We start from the raw sequence: 26,715 nt of genomic DNA on the forward strand, positions 1-26,715 counted from the left end.
GGGAAAGAGAGAAAGCAACCCCCATGGGGGCATGGTCACAATGCAATCTATTCTCCATTTCTCTAATTTTTTGAGATTTTGGGTCCAGGACAGATCTCGGAGTGAGCTATGCGGGACCCAGCCACCTTTACCAGCAGGCCAGCATGTTTTATGTTTTAATTCATAACTACCATTACCTTCTGAGCAGAGCGTGGTCTCTGGGCTCCCAGGGGCCCTTTGCCTACCCCACCGTCCATAATAGGCTGCCCAAGCTGGAGCTAGCTCTTTAGGAGATGCAGTACATTTCAGGAAGTGAGGGACAGCTGCTGGTTACCACCTGGGTGCGGGTGTCAGCTTGGCCCCTCGTCCGCAGTATGTGACATTGGGATCATCCTTTTACCCTACCAAGCCTCAGTTTCTTCAGCTGCAAAATGTTATGAGCAGACAAGGAGATAGGCCACCTAAGCACGTGGGATAGTGCCAGGCACCAGAGAAGGCCCCAGTAACGGTGGTCATTAGATCTCTGCCCCAGCTGCCAAGACAGGATGGTGTCATGGTAGACCCTGGAGCTGCCTGGCCAGGCACAAACAGGTGCCATCGGCGCGCGCGTGTGGTGAAGCTGGAGGACAGGGAGTCTGAATCATTCGCCGCTCAGGCGTTGCATTATTAATGTCGCTGTTCTCAGTCTAATAACGAGGGCCCGGGCCAGAGTCCATATATGGAAGGCGCGACTCAGCCCAGCCATATACGCCTCCCTGGGTTCAGAGTTGCCATGGAGTCTCGCAGGCAGCGTGGAGGCGGACGCCCCAGGCCATGCCAGGGGCACTGCCCTCACGGTCTGCGTTGCGAGTCCTGGCTGCGCCTTCGCGCGGGCCTTGGGCGCTCCTCAGGAACCCTGGGAGAGAGAAATAAACTGGTGGGACTGGAACGGGCGTCCTCGGGACAGCGGGGTGTGCGCGTTGTGCTTACTGAAGGGCTTCAGGCCCTGCCACTCGGTGCGTTCTAACGAGCGGACGCGCAGCGGGTGAGCGGACCTGAAATCAGCCTCCCGCTGCTCGCCGAGCACTGCGCTTTGCACGCGCTTGCGCCCGGCCTGCTGGGTGGGCCACCGCGCCTGCTGCGGCCGACTTGGGGCTAGGGCTGGGTCCCCAAGCCCGGGAGCCGAGGAGGCCAGGCCTTTGCACGGCGACTCTGGGCAGGCGGGGCGCAGAGCTCTCGGGCGGGGTCCGCAGCGGCGCCTGCCTTCCCTTGCCTTCCCCCCGGCGTTCCCCAGCCCTCCGGGACCTGCGGGGCGGGGCGCGGGGCGGACCGGGGAGGAGCCCGGGGAGGAGCTTGGGTTGCGGCGGGGGGCGCGCTCCCGCTGCCCAGCGGCTCAGACCCGGCCCGAGCGACCCCGAGGACGCGGACTGGGACCTGCACGGGCACGGGCACCAGCGCTGCGTGGAGGCTCCTTTCGCGGGCCGGCGCGGCTGGACCATGGCGGACAAGGAGGCCGGCGGCTGCGACACGGGGCCCCGAGGTGAGCGCAGGGCGCAGGTCCCGAAGCTGGCTCTGTCAGGACAGGGGAGGGATGGGGCGCCCCCGACCCCCTGTCAGGTAGTGCCAGCGTGGGCGCCCAGCAGCATCCTGCTCTCGCCGGCGGGCCGGGGGTCGTCGCAGAGGCTGAGCTGGTGGCCCAGGGAGCCGGAGGCAGGCCGCCGGGGCCCGGTCTGCCAGGGTGAGGACACTGCGGCGGGGACCGCTGCCCCCACTGGGTACTCCAGCTGTCCATGCCACGGGATAGCGCCTCCTGCAGGGCCAGGTGCGGGTGTGGACGAGAACCGCCCCCGTGTCCATCTCTGTGCGCGGTGCTGGGGAGACCGGCCCGTGCCGGGCCAAGAGCGTGCAGCCGGGGGCCGAGGATTCCCACTCGCTGATTTCCGTGACTCAGCGAGGTGGGGTGCGAGCACAGGTGGTGATCTGGACTTGTCCCCCAGCCCATCCTGCGCTGACCGTTCACACGGCCTAGGCTGCAGCTCTGGGCGGACCGCATCCCACCTCGCAGTCCCCGCCCATCCCGAGGGTCCTCTGGGCTGCGGAAGGGCGAAGCGGTTGGGGCTCTGCTGTCCCCTCCTTGCCGGGGGCTGGGTTGGGGCCACCCAGTGCGGAGGACAGTTGCTCGCATACTGCAAATGTGCCAGGGCCGCTTTCTTCTGAGAGAGCGATTATGGCTCACATGGGGATCGGATGGAGCCGGAATGGAGCAGGGAAGCGGGTGGAGGGAAGAGGCGCCAGCTCTCGGAGCCCAGGGCTATAAACCAAGGCTTCGCCCGCGGAGTGGACGGGCTAGCCAGGACTCCGGGCTAGCCAGGACTCCGGTCTTCCTGTGGGTCCCAAGCGGGGAAAGTTGGGCGCACAGAAGCCCCGCGCGTCTCCGACCTGCCGGGCCTTGGCGGGAGCGGTCGCCGGAGGGGAACGCGGCCCGGCAGCTTTCCCTGGAGCGACCAGCAAGCCGCCTTGTGAGGATGAAGCTGACATGCTGGGACGTGCGAGAAATCCAGCCAGAAGAGGAACGCGCAGATCTGCGGGGACCCAAAGCCGGGGAAACTGAGTCTGGTGGCAGCGCAGCCTCCATCTGCGTTGCGTTTCCTGCCTTTCTGTCGGTGCCCGTGGCCCCCTCCCTCTGCTGTGCTCGAGCCGCACCTGCCCCCTCCCCAGCCCATTGTTCCTGCGGATCTGGGAGGTGCCGCCCCACACGGCACTGCAGTGGTGGGGGAGTGCGGGGTGGGGGCTGGGGGCTCCTGACTGGGCTCACTCCTGGGAGGGACGGCGGAGAGCCCAGGCCCTGCCCAAACTCACCTCCCCTGCCCTTCCTCAGCTGCAAACACAGGCAATGGGGTGGCAGCTGCCTTTGTCTGATCACCATTCAACAACTGGACTGCCTCTCTTTTGGTTCACCTTTTCTCCTTAAATTGAAAAAAAAAAAAAGGATGATAGAGATAGTGTCTGAATTGCTGAACCTTGGCACTTAGTGACCCTGTTTCTTGCCTCCCATGTTGGGAGAGAGGGTGGTTGTATCAAACGCAAGGCTGGGCCTTTGTCACATAGGAGTGCACAGGGATGCACTCCCCAACACCCTCTTTAGCACTGTTTTGTCTCATGAAATGATTCTACATCCTCCCCTCACACACACACACACACACACACACACACACACGCAGGGACACTGTGTGGTTGTCTCCTCAGGGCTGGGAGAGACCCCTGTCTGGGATGGGGAAGCACATGCTGGTCATGCTGGGCCACCTGTCACTGCTCACACAGGTCTGTCCTCCAGCCTTTCTTCACTTTCAGTGATTGCAGTCTAAGGCAGTGATGAGAATTCCAGGTGCATGGACCTAGGACACAGAGCAGCCTGGAGAGCAGCCCGTCCCTGACAACCCACTGCAACTGTCCAGGCCCCCATCTCTTCTTCATCTGTAAAACGGAAGATATTAATAGTATCTCAGAAGAGCGGAATCTGCTCACTCCCACCCCAACACATACATTGCTAAGGTTTCCTCCTTGCGCATTCTGTGCTGGGAAATGAACGTGCATTATTTCAGTTTTTAAAGCCTCCCGACAAACCTGTTGTCAGTATTCTCCTTCTACTGGTGGGAATCTAAACCTGAGTTGAATGACCTACCCAAGGTCACACATCTGGGAAGCGTGGACTGGGACCCAGGCCTTCACCATCATCCCGTCTACCCCTCTTAGATGTGGTCAGTGGTTACCATCTCATTAAGGGTGTACAAATGGTCGTGCTTGGGGGGATTATTTTAAGGAGACTGTGGTGCAGAAGAATGAGTGCCACAGGCCTGGGACTGTATTGGGACTTCAGAGCAGTGGGTGTGGGCTGTGCCGGAAAGGCTGGCCGCAGAATCTTCCCTGACGAAGCGACTGGTGGTGGGGTGGGGAGCGGGTGGGAGCGCTGAAGAAGTGAGAGTGGCAAGGTGTTGGTAGTTGTTGAAGCTGGGTGATGGCTATGGTGTGGTTTGTTACTAGTCTATTTACTTTGTATGTGTTTGCGAACTCTCTTAAGAGGTTGTTTAAACTAGTTAACTTAAAAAATCTGAAGGCCACCCTTTGTCTCTGGAGTGCTAAGTAGCAAAGACAGAGATGACCTTTAGTTCTGCCCCTTCCCCCTTGATCTGACTTGATTGACATATGGAGCCCTAGAAGGATGAAATGACTTGGGGGTGGAGAGAGACACAGGGTGGTTCCAACAGGCACAGGGAGTGGAAGCCTGATGGTTGAGGAGTTTTTGCTGGGTTTGAGCTGGCCTCCGGAGGCAATGCACTGGTCTTCAGAGATGGGCTTCTTACCACCCTGGCTGTGAATAGAAATAAACATCTTTAAACACTGACATGTAGCGAGGACTTGGTGTATGCTGAAACCTGGGAATGTAAGTGATCTCATTTAACTCTGACTACATTTGTTGTTGAATGGATGACTTTATGAGGGGGGGCCCTCTCACCCCTGTTCCACGGAGGAGAAAGCTGGCAGGCTCCGCAGTGCACAGCTGGAATGAGGCTGCATGAAGGTTAGGCCTTAGGCCTGCGGACTCTGGGCTCAGGTTGTCCAGCTGCACAGCTGCTCCTAGTACATGCATAACAGGTCACAGGCCTTCAGGGAATTCTGTGTCCAAGGCATGACTGCGTCACTGATAGAATGTGGCTCCCCATACCCTGTGGCCTGCAGACTAGTGGTGGGTGTGGAAGGATACTGGTTGTGGCCCCTAAAGGAACTAAGAGGATGATGTGGGTATTTCTGGTCAGAGTTCTGGCCCTGGGATCCATTTCCACATCAACACCTCCTTTTGCAGCTGTGTGCTCTGCTGTGCTGGTCATCATAGGCCCTTGTGCATGGCCCCCACACAGTGTCTGTGTTCCCCCAGGCCCTGAGATATCCTTTGGTCTTCAACATGGCAGCTCCCCTTCTCTTCACCTAGCAAACTCCCGTTCATCCTTCAAAACTCAGTTCGGGTATCGCTTCTTAGGAAGTCTGTCTGGAAGCCTTCACTACTTAACCACAGTGATTTCAACTAGTGTTTATGGAGTACCTATGCTATGCCACTTTTACATGTGTGCGCGTCGTTTATTCCTCCAACAACCCAATGAGGTTGGTATTATTACCCCGTTCTGACGACAAGGTGATTGAGGGCTTTGAGAAATTTGGTAACTTACCCAGCCAGAGAATGCTGGAGTTGGAATAAGATTCAGTCATGGAGCCTAAAAACATGTGCTCTTTTTCTCAGTGCCTTTTCTTCCAACAAGGACAGGGACTGTGTCTTTCACTTCTGTAATCTTTCTTTTTTTGGGGGCGGGGGTGGATTTTTGCTATAGGGCGCATAGGCTTGCCAGAGAGATAGAAAGAGACAGACAGACAGAAAGCAAAAAAATCACTCCCCAGGGGGTATGACCATGCTGCAATCCCTTCTCCATTTTCTTCTTAGGATTTTGGGCATGCATTCACACACACCCAGTGTGAGTTTTTTGTTTGTTTGTTTGTTTGTTTGTTTTTACATTATTTCCTTTATTTTACTTATCATTATAGTTATTTTCAATTTGACCAGAGTGACAGAGAGAGAGAAAGAGACAGAGAGAGAAAGGCACCAGGTTCAGGACTTGAACCATGGTCAGCCATGTGGGAATCTAGCAACCCTAACCACCATGCCACCTGCCAGCCCCTCTAGTGTGAGTTTTAAGCCACCGGGTCCAGGGCTTGAACTGTGGTCAACTGAATGGCAGTCTAGTGATGTAACCATTCTGCCAGTTGCTGGTCCCCATTCCTATAGCCTATGTAAGGGCACATAGTAGGTGCTTAATAAATTCTTACTGTGTCGTGTGACTGTTAAGCCATGAGGGAACACAGCAGTGAGGAATGGCGTCCACATCCTGCCCACTCCCCAGTGGTGGTCCTGGCAATGTAGATGCTCAGGAGTGGGCCAGGCTGGAGGGGGTAGGCAGGCAAGGCTCAGGCAGTCTCAGAAGAGATGCGGCTTTGATTCCAACAAGGCTTTGAGTGACGACTCAATCTTGTGGGGGCGAAGTGCTCTCTTGTCATATAAATAGGCCTCTTTGGTAGGAGAAAGCTTCTTTATTACTGCCATGCATAATTAGAATGGCAGGGAGGAATCAGGGACTTTTAATGAATGAGCAGCATGTGGCCCGGAGCGAGTGCCTGCCACTGCGGGCACGCCCAGGCCTGGGCATCCCCATCCCGAGAGAGCAGGGTGAGTCCATGAGACGAGCAGGGAAATGCAAGTGGTTCTCAGAAAGAGAACGGCACCGTGAGCGGGCTGTGCCTATCCTTGCCGCAGTCCTGTTACTGCAAATGCTCCTGAGCTATGCAGTCACTGGCAGGGGACAGTTGCTGGTCCCCATTCCTATAGCCTATGTAAGGGCACATAGTAGGTGCTTAATAAATTCTTACTGTGTCGTGTGACTGTTAAGCCATGAGGGAACACAGCAGTGAGGAATGGCGTCCACATCCTGCCCACTCCCCAGTGGTGGTCCTGGCAATGTAGATGCTCAGGAGTGGGCCAGGCTGGAGGGGGTAGGCAGGCAAGGCTCAGGCAGTCTCAGAAGAGATGCGGCTTTGATTCCAACAAGGCTTTGAGTGACGACTCAATCTTGTGGGGGCGAAGTGCTCTCTTGTCATATAAATAGGCCTCTTTGGTAGGAGAAAGCTTCTTTATTACTGCCATGCATAATTAGAATGGCAGGGAGGAATCAGGGGCTTTTAATGAATGAGCAGCATGTGGCCCGGAGCGAGTGCCTGCCACTGCGGGCACGCCCAGGCCTGGGCATCCCCATCCCGAGAGAGCAGGGTGAGCCCATGAGACGAGCAGGGAAATGCAGGTGGTTCTCAGAAAGAGAACGGCACCGTGAGCGGGCTGTGCCTATCCTTGCCGCAGTTCTGTTACTGCAAATGCTCCTGAGCTATGCAGTCACTGGCAGGGCAAGCAGAGGACCCAAGTGGCTTTGGAGCCCAAGCTTAGCTTTCCTATCCGGCCTGTGAAAGGAGCCGCAGGGCCTGTGCAGGTCTGCTGTAGGAGCTTCGCCGTAGGGGGAATACGGAAGTGGCCCAGTGCCTACTGGGATTGCTATCTCCTTGTGTGACAGTGGGGGATTGACGTGGGGGACCGAGCTGGTTTGCTTTCCCCGTGGTTTTAGAAGGAGGGCAGATTCTGCTTGCATTTTTCTCTGACTCGGGGCCATGTGAGGGAAATGCTCAGGCCCTGATTCCTTTAGGTGTCCACTGCTCTAGTCTCTGAAGTGAGCCCCTCGAGAGTGATGTAGGTATTCCCTCGGGCTTGTCCCGTCTCTGTAGATGCCACTGGGGGAGAGAGAGAGTCATGGCAGCTGGAGGCCAGCCCTGGGGGCTGGGAGCATGTCGTATGAGAGCTGCACTTTTTGGCCACTGGCCTTCCCTCGCGGATTAGTAGCAGAGAGGTTCTCCTGTTCGTCATCTGGAGAGCTTTTTCAAGCTTGGATGCCCAGGTCTCACGCCGCATCTATTACGTTAAGGCCTCTGCCTGTGGACTTTGAGAATCAGTGAGTTACACACATGGTGTTAGACTCGGGACCTCAGCACTGGGGCGTAGGGAGAGGCCGATACGGTCCACTCCCTGGCACTGGGCCGTCTGAGTCAGCTGGATTTTCTTAAGCACCAGCTCTGTGCTAAATGCCTCTCATTTAAGCTTCACAAACACCCCAGGAGATGGGTGATCTTACATGGGGGAAACTGATGCTCAGAGGAGTGAAGTGTTTCCCATGTGGCATAGCTTGTAGGGACAATAGGAGAACAGAGCTTTGGGCTGACAGAGAACTGTCTTATCCTCATGGAACCGCTTCCCAAGCTTCAACTGCTCGAGGGTCACATTTTTGGGGGGATGGTGGGGGGGAAGAGAGGTTTTTGCTATAGGGCATGTGCGCTCGCCAGAGAGACAGAGAGACAGAAAGTGAGAAATCCCCCTGATGGCCACACCACAATCCCTTCTCCTCCATTCTCCTCTTGGGATCTTGAGCATGCACACACATGTGCTTGGTGTGAGTTTAAGCCACTGGGTCTGGGACTCGAACCATGGTCGACTACATGGGAGTACAGTGACATAGCCAGTATGTCAACATGTCAACTGCTGGTCCCAAGGGTCACATTCTTTTTCTTTTTCTTTTTTTTTTTTTTTTGAGAGGTTTTTCACTATAGGGCGCATGCACTCGCCAGACAGACAGAGACAGAGAGGCAGAAAACAAGAAATCACCCCCCAGAGGGCATGGCCACGCCGCAATCCCTTCTCCTCCATTCTCCTTTCAGGATCTTGGGCACGCACGCACACGCGCCCGGCGTGGGTTTTAAGCTACCAGGTCCGGGATGCGAACTGTGGTCAACTACGTGGAAGTCCAGCGACATAGCCATTACGCTAACTGCTGGTCCCCCAAGGGTCACATTCTTGATTCTACCATATATGAACAGACTATCCAAACCGTGATTTATCAATTTTTATTTAAATCAACCCACCATTTTCTTTAGAAATGCATGTATTTTAAGAAGACTGTTTATATCAACTCCATAAATAGAAAGGCTGTGTCTCTTGCCATAAAGAGAAGGTAATCACAGTATAAATGCATGGAAACCAGTGAGGTTATTACATTTTAGGTCGAGGGTGTTGCTGCCTGCAGATGGCTTTGTGCTGACATTCATTCTGGGTACAAAGAAAAATAAGAGTTCTGAAGGGAGTTAAGGACACAGGAGCACCAGATGGAGACTTTCTCTTTGATGGAATCAGGCTAGAAGGAGACTTGGACAAGAAAGGAAGAGCCTTAGGAATCATCAGACCTATGGTAGCTAGACCATCCAGGAAAACGGGGCCTGGGCATATGGATTTGCCAAGCTCTCCTTTGAGCCTTATAATCAGGCAGAACCAGCATGAATGGGGCTACTGGGCCCAGTAGCAGCACAGTCTCCTCTGGCCCACTAGGGGAATGGGACTTACCCTGTGGGGCACCCTGCAGGAGGGTGTGCTGCTTTGGGGAGACTGGGGAGGGAAGAAGACGGTTCCACCAGGGTTTTACCGGGGCAGTCAGCTTAGATTCTGATCCTAACTTCACCACGGAGCAGCTTTGGGATTCTGGGCAAGTTACTTACCTGCCTTGCCCCACCTGTGTCCTCATCTCTAAAGTGGGAACGGTCATATACATATCCCAGAGTGGATGTTATTACCCCCTGGAGCCCATGCCAAATGCTGAGTAGACTGCCTGGCTGATGGTGGATGTTCGCTGCTAGCTACCAGCAATCCTGTGGAGTGAGGTAGGGGAGTTATCACTGCATTTTATCCAGGAAGCTCAGAGGGGAGAAGAGCTGGCCGAAGGGTCCACAGCGAGGCAGGGACTGACCCCCGCCTGAGCCTCGCAAGAGTCACGTGGCGTCTTCTCCAGCAGGCTTAGAACCCTGGAGGAAAGCTGGGTGTCTCAGGCTGTTTGCCTTGTTTGGCTCCCACATGGCCCATTACCAAGACTCTGAGCTCCCCACTGGGTTTCCAGACTTGGGTAGACAGTGGGGTTCAAGGTCTCCTTGCATGTCTGGACTCTGCCCAGGGCTGCCTGACCTCTGCCCTCAGATGGACTCTCCGTCCACTCTCAGACAGGCTCCGCCTGCTGTGCTGAGGCCCCAGATCTGGAGCTCTGCAGATGCTGCTCTTAGTTCTGCCAGGACCCCCTCCCTCCTTCAGCTTTGACTGGGACCTCATGGGGCTAGCAGCTGCTCCACAGCACCCTTTCGGGGAACCCTGAGCGGCAGAGATTGGGCCTGAATTTTAGTTTCCTTGTCTTTAGAGCGGCCATATGTCCTGGTTTGCTGGGTGGTTCTAGTTTATGCTTCTAAGTTTCCCAGAGAAATATTACTAGTGACAGCTTTCACTTTCCAAGTATCCCAGCTTGGAAGCTGAATTGCGTGGTTGTGCTACTTACCCGTTTTCTTCTCAGCCACCTGGGCCTCACGTGCGACGAGGGAGGCAGCAGGGTATGTGCTTAAGCTTGGTTTTGGTTTTGGTTCAGAAGCGCTTAACGTCGGGTTTAACATTACTACGCCTCAGTTTCTTCTGAGGATTAGTAATCCTGGCTCGGTTGGGCTGCTGTGGGTGTTATGTGAGAGAATAGGGTAGAGCTTCAAAACGTTTGTGGACAATGGGATCAAAGTACAAATTTACTTTGGTGCAAAAATTTGGAAATCCGGGCATAGTTTTTTCATAATACAAATGTGTATCCATGAGCTTTGGACCATCTCTCATGTATGTCCTTAGCATGAACCTGGTACCTAGAGGGTACTCAGTGTATGTCAATCCTTTTATTGTTATCTTTGTTAGGTAGATCTGAGAGATAGAATGATTAAATGTGGGTTTGGGGGGACCAGCAGTTAGCGCAATGGCTATGTTGCTGGACTCCCATGTAGTCGATTGCGGTTTGAGTCCCGGACCCGGTGACTTAAACTCACACTGGGTGCGTGTGCATGCGTGCCCAAGATCCCAAGAGGAGAATGGAGGAGAAGGGATTGTGGCATGGTCACCCCCTTGGGGGTGATTTCTTGCTTTCTGTCTCAGTCTCTCTCTGTCTTTCTGGCGAGCACACATGCTCTGTGGGTTTGGGGCCAGACTGACTGGGTTCATATCTGGGCTGTGTCCTTTACCTGCTCTGTGACCCTGGCAAATCATTTAGCCTCTTAAAGGCTCAGCTTTCTCATCTGTAAAATATTGATAATAATAGTATTTTTTCATCTGTTTTGTGTGAAGTTTAAATGAATGTATGCAAAGAGATCCCCCAAACAGGGCCAGGGAATGAATATTAGCTATTATTATCTGCTGTTACTGCTATTAGGAGTAAACATCCTAAATTACATTTTGTAGGCAGGGGTAATTATTTAGTGTATTTGTTTCTTATTACTGTCATAAAAATTACCACACATTTAGTGGCTTAAACAATACAGATTTGTTATCTTGCATTTCTGGAGATTAGAAATAAGCCCAAATGGGGTCTCACTGGGCTAAAACTTAAATATCAACAGAGCTGTGTTCCCTCCACAGGTTCTGGGAACATTAGTTTTCTTTTCTTTTTCTTTTCTTTTTCTTTTTTTTTTTTTGAGAGATTTTTGCTATAGCACACTTGCACTCTTCAGAGAGACAGAGATAGAGACAGAGAGACAGAAAGTGAGAAATCACCCCTCAAGAGGTAGGGCCACAATCCGTTCTCCTCTTGGGATTTTGGGCATGCATACACATGCGTCCAGCGTGAGTTTAAGCCACTGGGTTTGGGACTCAAACTGTGGTTGTCTATGTGGGAGTCCAGTTACATAACCATTACGCCATTTGCTGGTCCCAGTTTCCTTACCTTTTCAAGCTTCTGGAGGTCACTGGCATTCCCTGGCTGGTGGCCCCTTCTTCCACCTTCAAAGTGTATCACTTCAACTTCTGTTTCCATTGTCACCTCTCCTCTCTGACTCTGCCCCTCCCCCTCTTGCCTCCCCTTATAAGGACCCTTATATAAGGACCTCTTATAAGGCCCACCTAGATAATCTAGGAAAATATTGCCATCTCAAGATTCTTGATTTAATCACCTCTGTGAAAACCTTTTTGTCGTGAAAGTTAACATGTTAATAGATTCTGTGAATCAGGAGATGAACGTATTTGGGATTGTCGTTGAACCTACCATGGCCAGAAAGATCAGACTCTTGCCTAGATTCAGGAGTGTCAGATGGTATCCCGACCCGCAGGACAGTCGAACAGGTTTCCTGAGGGAAGGAGTGAGAGACAGGACGAACGGCGCACTGTCACAGCACGGAGATGACACATTGTCTCTTCAGGGTCATCTCTTTATTGTGGGCAGCACTGAGACGACACAGTGTTCAGGGTTGTCTGGAGACAACGCATTGTCACAGCTCAGGGTCGTCCGGAGATGACGCAGTGTCACAGCTCTTCAGGGTCTTCAGGGTCATCTCGCGAATATGGGCCAGGGATCGTGGTTATATACACGTTGGTGGGCCGTGATTGGTTGAATGAAGGATAGTAAAAGGTGATTTATGATTGGTTGCTTTGTAGACCAATCATGAGGTGCCCGGATATGCAAATCTGAGGGATTCTAAGCTCACTGATTTGCTATGGGAAGTGGCCAATCAGAGTATGGTTTTGAAGGTGAGGTTTTTGAAGGGGAGCCAATTGTGGCCTTTGTAATTGTTTGCTCTCTGAGCCTAAGATGGCAATAGTAAGAGACTCATGAAAAATAGCCTCAGACTCGCTGGTGCGCAGCCTCCCACAAGATGGAAAGCCTCTGTCTCCTCGGGCATTGTTGAATGTTGGCCTAACTCCCTGTCCATGTCTTCTGTCTCGTGTTCCCAGTACACCTGCTGCCTGTTGCCTTCTCCAGGGTTTGGCTTATTGACCTACCTACCCTTCATTTTCATTCAACCTCGGATGGTTTAGCTCCTTTTTAGGGGCCCATGGAGTTTTTTTTTTTTTTTGAGAGGTTTTTGCTATAGGGCGCATGCGTGCGCCAGAAAGACAGAGAGAGACAGAGAGACAGAAAGTGAGAAATCATCCCCCAGGAGGGAGGGCCACGCCACAATCCCTTCTCCTCCATTCTCCTCTCGGGATCTTGGGCACACACACACGCGCCCAGTGTGAGTTTAAGCCACCGAGTCTGGGACTCGAACTGCAGTCAACTACATGGGAGTCCAGCGACAGCCATTACAGCCAACTGCTGGTCCCAGGGACCCATGGAGTTTTAAAAACCTGAGTAAAATGTTTATTGGTTTTTCAAGCAGGAAAGACTATCAGAGTGTTACAGAATTAGTGAAATGTTTACAAAATGTCAAATTATAGTTGTGTTTGCTGTGTAATAAGCTATCCCAACATTTAAGAGCTTAAATGTTTTGTTCATTGATGTCTGTGGGCAGGTCTCTGTTGGGCGGTTCTGTTGTTGGTTTTTGCCTGTGGTCACTCCTGCAATGGCAGCCATCTGATGGTTCAGCTGGGGTGGACAGTCCCAGGTAGCCTCACTCATGGGTCTAGGGTGGGTGCTGGCTGTTGGCTGAACTTCTCTCTCCAGTCTGTAATCATTCAGACAGCTGGCTTGGGCTCCTTTCTGTGGTGGTCTCAGGACAGTGGGAGAATGGGAGGGGAAGCTGCAAGGTGTCTGGAGTCCTTCTTCGGAAGCCATATAAAATCAGTTCGCTGCATTCTGGTGGCTGAGGCAAATCAGAAGGCCAGCCCAGATACAAGGGGTGGAGAAATAGACTCCACCTCTTCTGGGGTGGAGCTTCGAAGAATTTGTAGCACTCTTTAAGAGAGTTAGGTTGACTAAAATGTTAAAACACAAACTGTTGGGACCAGCAGTTAGCGTAATGGCTATGTCCCTGGACTCCCATGTAGTTGACTGTGGTTCGAGTCCCAGACCCGGTGGCTTAAACTCATGCCGGGCGCATGTGCGTGCATGCCCAAGATTCCGAGAAGAGAATGGAGGAGAAGGGATTGCAGCATGGCCATCCTCCCTGGGGGTGACTTCTCGCTTTCTGTCTCTCTCTGTCTTTCTGGTGAGCGCACGTGCCCTATAGCAAAAAACCTCTCCAAAAAAAAAAAAAACAAACTGTCAAAAACTGCATAATTAAAAAAACAGCTTCTTAAGACTTTTTGCAAGAGGGCAGTGATTATTGTACATCAGACTTATTCATTTGTTGTGCCATAACATGCGTCTCTATAAATGATAAATAGGGGAATGATGTTCCAGTCTAGGTCCAGGACTGGAACCATGGTTAGCCATGTAGGAGTGTCCAGCGCCTTAACCACTATGCCACCTGCTAGCCCCCATAAATAATTCTTAAAAAGAAAGTTGTTTTTTTTCTCATTACTAATTTTTCCCAATATATGTAGGTTTTGATAGATTAGCATGCACTTTCTCATGATTAAAGAGTAGTATATGAAGAATTTAAAAAATAAAAAAGGCAAACATCTATAGATGCATCGCCCTTTAGTGCATGTCAAGGCTGTTTTAATTTCTTCCCAAGCCCTTAAACTCTGTGGAGAAGTGAGAGGGCAGATGAAAGAACTGTGGAAGACAGTCCCCCTAGGAGAAAACAATGGGTGTATGTGACATCCTGGATGGGTTCTTAATCCCAATGAAACCAGTAAGAAGTGAGTGCCCTGAGCCCTTCATCTCAAAGGAGGAGCTTGAGCTCCTGACTGCTGGGATTCTGTTAGAGCCGTTGCTGTTTTTGGAAAGGTTCTGGTAACAAGGCTCCAAAGCTATTGCGTGTTGTACACCGGCCCTGTTTTCCCCATGGATGCTGTTATTTTTAGTGTGTGGGTTTGGAGAATGTGAAGGTTTTCAGGAAAATATACCACAGTATAGCAGACGTGCTTGCACTTACATTTGATGTGGGATGAGGATCCATTTCAAAATATTTGTTCTGGGGACCAGCAGGTGATATGGTGGTTAAGAAACTGGACACTCCCACATGGCTAACCACAGTTCAAGTCCCGGACTTGGTGACTTGCTTTCTCACTTTCTCTCTCTCTCTCTCTCTGTATCTCTCTCTGGTCAAATAAAACATAAATGAATGAATAAATACATAAAATTAAATAAATAATTAAAAAAGATTTGTCCTGTTTGAGTGGGCCTTCAATAGACCCAGCCAATAGGGAGAGTGTCTGGTTATTTCTTTTATTTTCACCTCACTTCTGAGGATACTAGTGGAAACTTTCAGGACTGCTTTCCTTTTCAGATATTTGTATACTTATTGGGTAGTTTGGCTACTGTGTTCTAATTTTTTTAAAGGTTTATTTCTTCCATGGGAGAAACAGAAAGAGAAACACACATACACACACACACACACACACACTTCCCAACGAGCTTTTTTTTTTTTTTTTGGAGAGGTTTTTGCCATAGGGTGTGTGCACTCACCAGACAGGCAGAGAGAGACAGAGAGACAGAAAGCGAGAAATTACCCCCAGGGGAGATGGCCACACCGCAATCTCTTCTCCTCCATTCTCCTCTGGGGATCTTGGGCACACACGCACACACGACTGGCATGAGTTTTAAGCCACCAGGTCCGGGACTCGAACCATGGTCGACTACATGGGAGTCCAGCGACATAGCCATTACGCTGACTACTGGTCCCCAACGAGGTTTTCATACCATGATCCACCCTAGTCTTAGCTAGCCCAGATCACAGATACGTTTGTGTGCCAGGAAGATCCTGGGGTTCTATGGCCCCAGTTAGTGTCCCAAGATCTTAGAGGGAGATGAGTCTTGCCTGTGTCCTTTGTCTCCTATTAACTGGCAATAAAATGATCTCCTTATTGCCCCTATTTGTTATAAATCACACTTTTTTGGCTTGGGTGATTTCTCTATAAACAGAAGCAGGTTTCATCCGGGACACAGAAGATGTGGGTGTTTGGGCTGAAACCTGTCAACTCTGACTGAGGCCTCAGGCTGGCCTCCCATCATTTGCCCACAAGATTTCCATGGACTACAGGTTAAATTCCTCTGATCACCTCCTTCCTTTTCCTTTTCTGGTTGTCCTTGAGGGGCCATCTCTGCTGCCTGGGACAGGAAATTGTTTACAGCCCTAACACCAGGGGTCTTGTTCCCAAAGTGGAGAGGAAAGTTCTTTTCAGGAAACAGAGTTCCTGGGAGGCATCTACAGCCAAACAAGACCTGTGTGATCACATGTCTGGGCTGGGCCCATTTTACAGGCTGGCAGACCAAAGTCAGGGAGGGGAGCAGACGGCCCCAGAACTCTTGGCCATGCCGGGAGAAGAACCCAGGTCCGTTGGCTTCTACATGCTTTCCAGCTGAACCCAGAGGTGGCTCAGAATCCTTCCCAATGCAGCAGTCAGTCAGCCTCTCCCATCTGTCAGGGATGGTATGAGGATCTACCCCTCTGTGCCATTAATAAAGTAGCGACTTGTCCCTCCTTGTAGGAGTCATTTTTCAAAAAAGTGTTTGAAGAAATAATGTTTAACTCAAAGGAATGCAGCGTTGGATCAGATTGCCATGAGCGTACTCCATAGGGTGGAGCCCCAGGCACAGCTGTGTGCCTCCTGCTATTCCTTGCATACGGCCTCCCATTGAGGCTGGCGTTACCTAGCTTTCTATACCTTTGCCTTTGTGGATGCCTGCTTTTAAGTGGTATCCTTTTGGTTGCAGATAACTAACCCCTCTCTAGCTAGAGGAAGCCCCAAAGGTAAGGTAAGGATCCTGGGGGGATCCCTCTGCTGGGTCTAGGAGGGGAAAGCACTGGGAGCCTGGCGTTCTCTGTCGCCCGTCCTTGCCCTGCCTTATGCCCATCCTCCCCTCTACAGACCCGCTCTATGGGCTCCCTATCTTCCAGGCCAATATGGTCACCCATGATGTCCATGCTGAAGTGACAAGTTCTGGTGACACCCTGTCCTCTGTCTTTCCTTTCCAAGTCCAGATTCCCAGAGGTGATTCCTAGGTTGAGGTATGGTTAGGTCCCTGACCCTGGGACCAGCCTTGGACAGAAGACAGGGTGATGTTGCTAGGAGGAGGGAGTTAAGGGGTACATCATCCAGGGGTCAGAGAGTGACTGTCTCCAACAAACAGCTGTAGAGCTGGTAGTGAGTAAGCCATGTTCAGGAGATAGTTGTGCGGTGAGGGCTGCACGTACACAGAATTAATGGACAACCCGTTGGAGATGTTGCTCTTCTGTTCTTCTTAGAGAAAATTGCTTTCTCTGGCAAGTGTCCCATGCTGCATTGGGTCACTGACTGCTCACTCAGTTTGTTGCATGAGAATAAGGTCCAGACCCCATGGCATGTTCTCCTGGTGCATGCTGGGCTGTGGTACCACATGGTACCGATCAGCTGGCTCCATTTGAAGGCACTGTGGGCATCAGGCCAAGCCTTGGATCCCCTGGGCCAGGAATGAGAGCTCAGCAGAAGGGGAACATCATTTGTTCTGTGGTGCCAAATTCATCATCCAATGCATTGGCTTCAGCATCAGTTCTGTCTAAACACAGGGACCAGTGCAAAGCCCCTCCAGAGGAGGCCTGAGTGGTCAGCTGTGGGAGGGCCTGAAGAGCTGAGTTCACACCGGGCTGCTCAGAGGAGCCCAGCACCGCCCCCTCCCTCACTATGCACTGTTTCCTCCCAACCCAGCTCCTCAGCTTCCCCCTCAGAAAAAGCCGGGAGAGCTGTGAGAGTGGGAGCCATGTTTGTCCTGGCTGTGGAAGTGGGTTGGGCCCAGTCCCTTCATAGCCAGGCTCCTGAGACAGCACAGACTCCCCTGAAAGGCCCTTACCTCACAGTCCTGAGCCTTGTCTCAGACCAACCTTGGCAAGATGTCTTTGAAGACATGACACTTCACGCTTGGAGTTGGCCTCTCGTGGTCTTGTCCAGGACCCCTGCTAGGACAAGTAGGGGTGGGCAGGGGTGGGAAGGGATGTCATCCAAGGCCAGATAGTCCCTGAGGAGAGAGCCCAGCAGACAGAATGGGATGTGAACCCCAGACCTTTCTCATGGCCAGTAAGGCAGAGTGGGCTTTAGAATCAGATAGTGCCTGGTTCAATTCCTAGTGTCACCTCTTACTAGCTGTGTGACTAAAAGCAAGTCATTGAGCCTCTGTGGGTCTCAGTTAAGTGTAAAAAGCACCCTACATGCTGTGCAGGGGAGCTAGTGTTGGATAGGCACAATTAGCTAAGGTAGAAAGTCTTGGCTTGAACCTTGGCTCCACACTTGCTGGTCATGTGACCTTGGCCTGAGCAAGTAAAACAACCTCCCTGAACCCCTGTGACCCTATCTGAAAAGTGTAGGTAACATCACCCTTCAGGATGGTGCTAAGAATTAAACAAGGCCAGGAATATGAGAATTTGCCCTGCGCACAAAATGTGTGCATTTGACCTTAGGAATTATCTTTATCATTGAAAGCTCCTACTGGACACCCGTGCAGTGCTCAGAAAGAACGTCACAGTAAGGGATGAAGCTGGCGAAGTGTGGGGGCTTCCTGTTGGGGGAGAGCTTCTGCAGTAAAGGTTATTGAAGTATAAGTTACATAAGGTAAAACTCATACTTCATATATTCAGTTCCATGAGTTTTAACAAATCTATATAGTCATATAACCCACCACTGTGTCACTACCTCGAATATTTTTAATTTGGGAGGATTTAGTCATTCTGAGAATTTTGCACACAGGATCCTTCTGGTTTGTAAAGGGCCCCTCCTCACATGGTGGAGAATCCCAAGGCCTGAACCAAGACCCCCCAGGAGTCCACTCATTGAATGAATCCAGCCTGTCCTTTGGATTGTTACCAGCCAGGCAGGGGCTGGGAGTGGGCTTCAGTGGACCTTCCCAGCCTGCTCCTCACTGGCTCTGGAAAAGGGATGTGTGGAGCCTGCAGTGCTGAGTCAGTCCTAGGCTGGGCAGTGCTGCCAGGCAGAAGTTGAGAACCCACTTGAGCAAGAGTTAAGACCAAGTGCATGTGTGTGTGTGTGAAGTACCCAGAGGACCAGGATTAGTGGGACTTGGCCCCAGATGAGTTGCATGGTCTTGCTAGCCGTGTGGCTGCCTGTGCAGGGATGTGTGAGAGCCTTTGTCCCAGGAGGGATATTGCCTCACACCCAAGAGGCTTTAACATGAGCCCCAGGAGAGTGTAGTTTGAGGACTGAGGACGGCTCTTCACTCTGGCCATTGGCCTCGGTGCCTGGAGTCCCACCATTAGGGAACCTTTACTCATACACCCTTGATATGAGGCCACACTGCTTTGGATCAACCAGTATTTCTTCTCTTTTAGAAGTAACTCCTGCCCTGCAGATAAAGCCCTTAGGTGAACAATGGCAAGCAAACTCAAGCCCTGTGCCATCTCTGATCAGTAGGGAGGAGGTCATCTCGAGTGCTGTGTTGAGAAGGATTAGAAAGAGTTTGATCTTTGATAATGAGTGAAGGCCCCATTAGGTTGTGAGGAAGTTATCCAGATAATTGTTTAGCAGGTTTTCATGGAGCTAAATTTATTCTATCGAAAGAAGAATTTCTGGTATTATGCCCCCAGGATAGATCATTACATTAGTAGCCTCTAATAAGTCATGTCTTCAGGTACTCGCACTTTATGTACTCTCCTCTCACCTGAACTTGGGGCTTAGCCTTGTGACTTATTTTGACCGATAAGACATTAGCTTGATAATGCCTGTCAATTTATTGAGACCCGCCCACTTGTTACTCTGCTACTTAGGAAGTCCTGGTCACCCTGCTAGAGAGGGCACATAGAAGGGAACTGAGACCCCCTAACTGACAGCCCAGGTAAGCATTAGACAACAGTTAGGCTGCCTCGGACCGTCTAGCACCAGTTAAGTCATCAGATGATCTTAGCCGAAGGAGTTGACCCCAGGAAAAAAATGCCCAGCAGAACTCTGTGCAAATCAGAGGTTGTTATTTTAAGCCACTACATTTTTGAGTTAAAAAATATTTTTGATAGTATATTAATCTGCTATTGTGTTACAAATGGAAATATCTGAAACTGGGAGAGTCATAAGAATAGCGATGAATTGGGCTTATGGTTTAGAGGTCCCAGGCCCAGGTGCCAACTTCTGGTGAGGCCACCACGTGGTGGAGGTCAGAGTCTTAGGCAGAGCAGGTGCCCATGTTTCCGCCTGCTCTGGTCTCTTTTCCCTTTCCATAAATCCACCAGAACTCAGTCATAGGGGCCCTGACCTAGAGACCTTATCACACCCAAGCTCCAACCCTGGGATATTGGGAAGGAATTAAATTTCATAATACAACCAAATTCCGACATGTGAATTCTGGGCAACAGCCAAACCATGGCAGATAGCAGTAGATAACTGATATGGTCCTATTTGCTTTCTTTTAAGAATAGAATATATTGAATAGTAGCAGATAATAGGCTTAATTTTTTATTAAAAAATTATTATTCATTTTTGGTCAAATAAAAATATAACAATTCTTTTTTCAGGCCCCTAGTTTTTTAGGAAGAGTGGATTTTACTGATTGGCAAATTGAGGCAAATTGGAACCCCTAAATTCGTGGAGATCTGAGAAAACAGTTGCGGTGTGGCCTTGGGTCTTTATCCGTCATTAGCACGTTAGTGAGTGTGAGCAGATTATCAGAGTGAGACATGGTGAAAGTTGGAGGATTAAGGTGGGGGCTGTCCATGTTCTATGAGACAATCAGTTTGCTTTCCAGCTGGAGAGTCAGAATCCTAGAAAGTGACAGTGCGGCTAAGAGCTCGCCTAGAGGCCATAGGGCCATGTTGTTTCCTCAGAGCAAGCTAGAGCTTATTCTAGGTGGGATGTTGGGGGTGGGCAGGGAGCTGAGGATAGGAAAATCGGGATGGCAGCACCTAACTGGGGCTTGGTGGTTTGAGATGCACCTCAGAGGGTTTTGTCTGCCCAAGGGCACCAGACTTTGGGAAGATACTCACAAGTGGGTGGGAAAGGCAGTGGTGCCAAAGTCCCAGCAAGGACCTAATACTGCTGGAGTTGCAGGGGCCTGCCAGAACTGTCTTAGGGGAGGCTGCTGGGAATGAGTGTGCCTGTGCACGCATGAGTGTATGTGTACAACAGGACCCTAGCTACACTTTGGCTTTCTGTAGTTTCAGCTCCCTGAAGTCAACTACAGTCTGAAAATAGGTGAGTACAGCACAGTTGAGAATTTTGAGAGAGAGCACATTCATATTTTGATTGTAGTATATTGTTATAACTGTTCTATTTTATTATTAATTATTATTGTTAATCTCTTACTGTGTGCCTAATATATAAATTAAACTTTATGGTAGGTATGTATGTGTAGGCAAAAGTCACAGCATATATAGCGTTCTGTACTATGTGTGGCTTCCCGTATCCACTGGGGGTGTTGGAAGGTATGCCCCATGGATAAAGGGGTGCCACATGTGTTTGCAAGACAAGCAACAGAGATAGAGGAGAAAGAGGGAGAGAGACAAAGGCAGAGAGAGGAAGGGAGAGACCCAGAGATATTAGAAGCTTCTAGTAGATCTTCCCTCAGGGTTCATGTGGTTCATTCAGACATGAACCCCCAGGGACCTGACTGGTCGTGGGCACTGATTCTGCCCCAACACTGCACTCTTTGGGTCTTTGCTGAATATTCACTGGTGCGATCCCAAAGTGCACACGCCAGGAGACAGAGCCAAGGTGCTTGGGAAGGAAGACCCGCCAGCAGGATGGGTTCCTCAGTCGGAATGCACTTTGTCCTACTTGTCTTCTTTCTTTTCTCTAAACCTTCTATGGCAAGTGAATATTCAGACAGAAAAAGAATTTCTCACCGAGTCATATTATGAGAGGGCAGAGATCTTCCTATTGGGCAAGGCTTTAAGAGAGCACGCGGACAGGCTGAACAAGGCAGCTGGCATCCTTTTACGATCCCCATCCCCTACCCCCACCAAAATCTTAAATGTGTGCGGGGACGGCGGAGGGAGGAACCAATTTCTAACGAGATATTAGCAGCGAGGTGGAAATAAACTGCAAACACAAACAAAGAAGCCAAAAATACCATCACCGTGGCAGTGGGATGGCCTGCTCATCCTGTGACTCATTAGGGAGTAGCCAGGATTTTGTGTCTCCAGACAGTCCCCCACTCCCTCCCTACAAAGCTCGCACACCACGCCTCTCCTCAGCCCCAAGACTGCTTCCTTCCTGAGAGAGAATATAAACCCATTTCTCTGTGTGAATGTGCTGGCAGTTCAAGGTGTCCTCCCCCACCCATCTCGCAGGGCCCAGAGCCGACTGAGGGTGGCGTAGCCATCCCATGCAGGCTGCTACCTCCAGCTCTAGGCTCATTCCTGAATTGGTAACTGAACACTAGGAGGCTTGCCCTTGTGAACGATGACAGCTGAGGGCACTGCCACTTGGAAAGGCTTGAGTCCATAATAGAGCCAGGTCCTCAGGGGCCTGCTGCATGGCCTGGGACCTGAGCAGGGTGCTCCCCACCCTGCAGGGCGGCAGGCTTTCTCTCACCACCAAGGATGGCTCACTTCTGACAAGGGACATTGGTTTGGTGTTGAAGCCAGAGCCACAGCCAGAAAGTAAACTAGTGTAGCTCCTGGATGCTGGAGGAGGCTGAGTCGGTGCCCCCTTCCTGGCAGGGGCCCTGAGCTGTGCGGTCTCTGGATGCGAGGAGGTTTCATGCGACCAGCTCAGGTCCATCCAGGATTCCCATCTCACCTCTGCTATTGACTTCCTGTGAGGCCTGGAGCAGGCTGCTCAAAGCCTTCTGGTGTCGGATGGTGGCAGAGCAGCAAACCACATGCCCTGTAAGACAATCCCACATGGGAATAGGAGGTTCCTGGTTTGTGTCTGGAGACCTCCCCGAGTACACAAGGCATGCACGTGCTCATGATCTGAGGTTGGCTAGGACTGGGGGTGGATTGTGGCATTTGGGACCCTGTTGCAGGCACTGTCTGTCTGTCTGTCTCTCTCTCTCTCACTCATGGAAGAGCAAAATAAACTTTTAAAAGAAACAGACAAAAACCCCCAGCCCTCATAACCTTGTGCTCCTATTTCTTTATGTAGAGGATGGAACTGAGAAATGGAGTGTATGCCATGGCATTGCTAGGGAGATTTTCTGTGCAGAGAACTGACCCTCAGTGTGTGGGGGCCAGGTCAGTGGGAGCTGACAGAGACTGAGGTCTGGTGCAGCAGACAGAGGAGCAGGCAAGGACCTTGGGCAGGCCTAGCTCAGTGCCAGGAGCTGGTCTTGCCTCAGCCTGAGGGCTTTGGGTGGCAGGCATGCTGGGAGGCCACAGGGTGTTAACAGGAGTGCCAACAGGTGAAAGCCAACGTCATGTTCTGTCCACTCCACCCGCCCGGCGGCATGCTCTGCCCCAGTGTTCTGGGTAGGCATTGCCCCAGTGTTCTGGGTAGGCATTGAGTGAAAACTTAGATGTGTTAGGTTCTCATGACAGAAACCTTACATGCTCAGTATAGAACTTTAATCAAAACGAAGAAGGAGGAAACACCCAGGGGCTGCACACCCAGAGGCAGCGTTAACCTCTCAGTGTTGAGCTTCCCAGACCAGCTGGGCCTACTGAGACAAAGCCCCCACGAGGACTTTCCCAAATCAGCATCGCTGCAGGGGCCTGTGCCCGCTTTCATAGCTGAGGAGGTGGAGATTCAGAAGGCCGTGGTGGTTCTTGGCTAAGGGCCAGTAGGAGAGAGTGGGTGTTGGCCTGATGCTTTCTGGGCCCAAAGCATGTGTATTTTATCCCTGTTCTGGATAGTGTGTGTGACACTCTCTATGGCCTTGACTTGAGCTGCAAAAAGCTACTCCCAAGACACAGTGGCTCCCTGACACCAAACATCTGGGGAGCAGGATGGGTTGGGTGGTGGGCACAGCAGGGGCAGCTGAAAGTGGCCCAGGCTTTCCCTGGAGTTCATGCCTGCACTGCCTGCGATGCTTCACCTCCCCCAACCCCCAGCCCACCCCACCCCTCAGCAGAGCACTGCCGGTGCCTAGAAATAGGCATCCTGACCAGATACGGGGCTGCAGTCAGAGCCCTCAGGTGGACCCAGGGCAAAATGGCAAACAGGCTCGGAAGCCCCAGCCCTTTGGCAGTGCCTTGCTGGTGGGCGTAACTGGGCTGGGAGGAGCAAGGGAAGCAGCCCTCTGCAGGAGCAGGGTCTCTGCATCCATCTGAGAAGTGTGCCTGCTGCAGGGAGCAGGCCTAATTGCAGCTGCCTCCTGGACTCCCACAGGAGCTGCCGGGCTCCCCACAGGGCAGCTTTGCTTCCTTCTGGCAAAGGGCAGAGCCAGGGTTCTGCTGGGGCCAGGCTGCTGCTTGCTGGAGACACAGCAGGGCAATGGAAGGGGTGATGGAGGCTGCGCACTGGCAAACTCACAGTCTTGGACAAGTGTGTGTTCATTCGTTGTCTAGGAAATTTGAATTCATTGTATGTGAGATTTCATGTGAAAGTGTGGATTTCTGACTTCTCTGTGGGGTAGAGCCCACCCCCCGCCATGGCTGCTCTAGACAGAGCATGGGGGGTCTCTAGTTTGCGGTCTCTATCCTCACTGTTCCTGCCTTTGCGTTGTCTTTTTATTATTATTATTATTATTATTCCAATTGTACCATTGTTTCTGTTAGGGCAGATAAGGGGAAAGTTCTTGTACCTACATCTCAATAATAGCAAAATTAAAAAAAAAAAAATATCCTCTCTCCTTGGTGCCACCTGCCTGTCTCCTGACTTTGATGACTTTGGGGGGCAGGCGCAATATAGGCATGGAGTCACCAGACTGGATTTGCATCCGCTTTGTCTCCTGCTAGTTACAAGAGAGGCTTTCTCTCTCATGACACAGCAATTTCTATGTGGCAGGGCAAGGTGCTGGGTGGGTGGGAGGATTCGCTGAGAAGGTGCTGACAAAGGGCAACGCTGTACAAGAGATGGGAGTGACATTTACAGCCCAGATTACAGGAGCTCTTATTATTTGGGGCATAATTTGTACAATAAAGCGTACAAATGTCGGTGTGCAACTCATAGATTTTTACACATATATACATACCCATGTGTAGTGGGGAGAATATTGTCCCCAGAGATGTCTGCTCTGCTCTGAATTTTTGTGTCCCCCTAAATTGGTATTGAGAGCGAATGAATGCCCAATGGGATGATATTAGGAGATGGAGTCTTCAGGAGGTGTTAGTGCCCTTCGAAAAGAGGCCCCAGAGAGCTGCCTTGCCCCATCTGTCTTGTCAAAACACAGCAAGAAGATGTCATCTCTGATCCAGACAGCAGACCCTCAGCAGTCACAACATTGCTTGTGCGTTGATTATGGACTTCTCAGCCTCCAGAACTGTGAGAACTACATTCCCACTGTTTATAAGCTACCTAGTTTACAGTACTCTGTTACAACAGCCTAGGTAACTAAGGTAGTGGCCATACTTTAACCAAACCCTGGGAACATATTTAGTGTCACCTTACATGGCAATAGGGACTTTGCTGGTGTGATTAAGATCCTTGGAATAGGGAGATGTCCTGGATTACCTGGTGGATCCCATGAAATTGCAAGGGTTCTTAGGAATGATGGAAAGAGGTGGGGAGTCTGAGTCAGAGACTTGAAGATGCTATGCTGCTGGCTTTGAAGATAAAGGAAGAGCCATGAGCCAAGGAATGCAAGGGCCTCTAGAAGCTGGAAAAGGCAAGGACACGGATTGTGCCCTAGAGCCCCCAGAAGGAACCAGCCCTACTGACACCATGCTTTTAGTTCAACGAGACCTATTTCAGACTTGTGACCACCAGAACTGTAAGAGGAAAATTTACATGCCTACATTTACATGACTTTCAAACCGGTGGGTCCAAGACTCAAACCACAGACAGCCATGTAGGAATCTAGCGCCCTAACCACCATGCCTCCTGATGGCCCCTATTTGGTAACAGTTTGTTATAGCAGCAACAGGAAACTGAGACTGTGTGACCACCACACCATCCAGATGCAGGACATTCTCATCATTCCTGAAAGTTCCCCTGTACCCCCTCAAGGCCATATCTACCCACTCCACAAGGGAACCATACTTCTCACATCTTTCCCCTTAGAGTAATTGCACCTGTCTTGAACTTCCCATAGACGGAGTTAAGTTTGGACTCTTCCCTGGCCAGCAGTGCTTTTGAGATTTGTTGTTGTTGTTGGGTGTGTCAATAGTTTCTTCCCTTTTTACTGCTGAGTAGCATTTCATTGTGTGGGTATACCACACTTCATTTACCCATTCTCCTACTGATGGATGTTTGGCTCATTTCCAGTTTTGAGCTATTCTAAAAAACAAAACAAAACAACCCCCCCCCAAAAAAAAACCCAAAACAAAACAAAAAACCCTGCTGTAGACATACTGCAGCAGATTATTTTGTAGATACATACACTCGTTTCTCTTGAGTACAATCCTGGTAGTGGAGTTACCGGGTCACAGGATGGGCATTTGCTCATTGTGGGCAGAAACATGGCGGGTTACACAGCACAAGCATGAGGAGCCTAGTCAGCCTTGGAGAGTGGGTGCTGATGCCCCTGACCCCGCTTGCCAGCAGCGATGTCCAGGGTGCACTCGTGATGGTGAGAGAGGCCGCCTCTGGCCCAGGGAGAGGATACTCAGTTGGGAAACCTCAGCCAACACGAGTATGCTGTGCCATCTGCTTTCAGGTGAGGCTGCAGCTCAAGGCTGGGAATTTTCTTAAACGTCTTCCCTTGTAGTCTCCACAGTGACCCTGCGAAAGGCACCTGTTTGTAACCAGGTGTGTAGTTGTGAGGCCTGGGACAGAGTTGTCTGTGACAGAGCTGTTGAGGATGGAACTGGGTGTCTGCTTGGAACCCCACTAACTTATCCTCCCAGAAGAGTAGCTGAAGGGCGGCTGCCACATCAGTTCTCCTATGTGAAGGACGGTGGGGTCTTTTCTCCCTGCAGACGGTGCCCAAGACACACCTGGGGGATGGCGGCGGGCTTTCTGGAGGTAGAGAATACAGCCCAGCTGGTGCAGGGGGTTATATGGGTAGCAGTAATGACAGGGGCAGTGGTTAGGGGCTAATGAGAGCATCGGATTGGTTAAAAAATTGGGTCTGTTGGGACCAGCAGTTAGCGTAATGGCTTTGTCACTGGTCTCCCACGTAGTAGATCGCAGTTCGAGTCCCAGACCTGGTGGCTTAAACTCACGCTGGGCGCGTGTGCGTGCGTGCCCAAGATCCCGAGAGGAGAATGGAGGAGAAGGGATTG

At 51.1% G+C, this 26,715-nt stretch overlaps 1 protein-coding gene across 1 annotated transcript in view; it reads left to right on the forward strand.

Annotated features, from left to right (window-relative positions):
• The first annotated feature begins 1,338 nt into the window (after positions 1-1,338).
• Positions 1,339-26,715, forward strand: part of HSPA12A (heat shock protein family A (Hsp70) member 12A) — an 83,471-nt gene continuing 58,094 nt past the window's right edge. The window contains exon 1 of the mRNA XM_027767386.1: positions 1,339-1,498. Within this exon, the coding sequence (XP_027623187.1) occupies positions 1,456-1,498 (43 nt within the window). The 5' untranslated portion in view covers positions 1,339-1,455. The remainder of the gene's footprint in view (positions 1,499-26,715) is intronic.

This window comes from Tupaia chinensis, unplaced genomic scaffold, assembly GCF_000334495.1.
Source record: "Tupaia chinensis unplaced genomic scaffold, TupChi_1.0 Scaffold000069_1, whole genome shotgun sequence".
Lineage (NCBI taxonomy): Eukaryota > Metazoa > Chordata > Mammalia > Scandentia > Tupaiidae > Tupaia > Tupaia belangeri.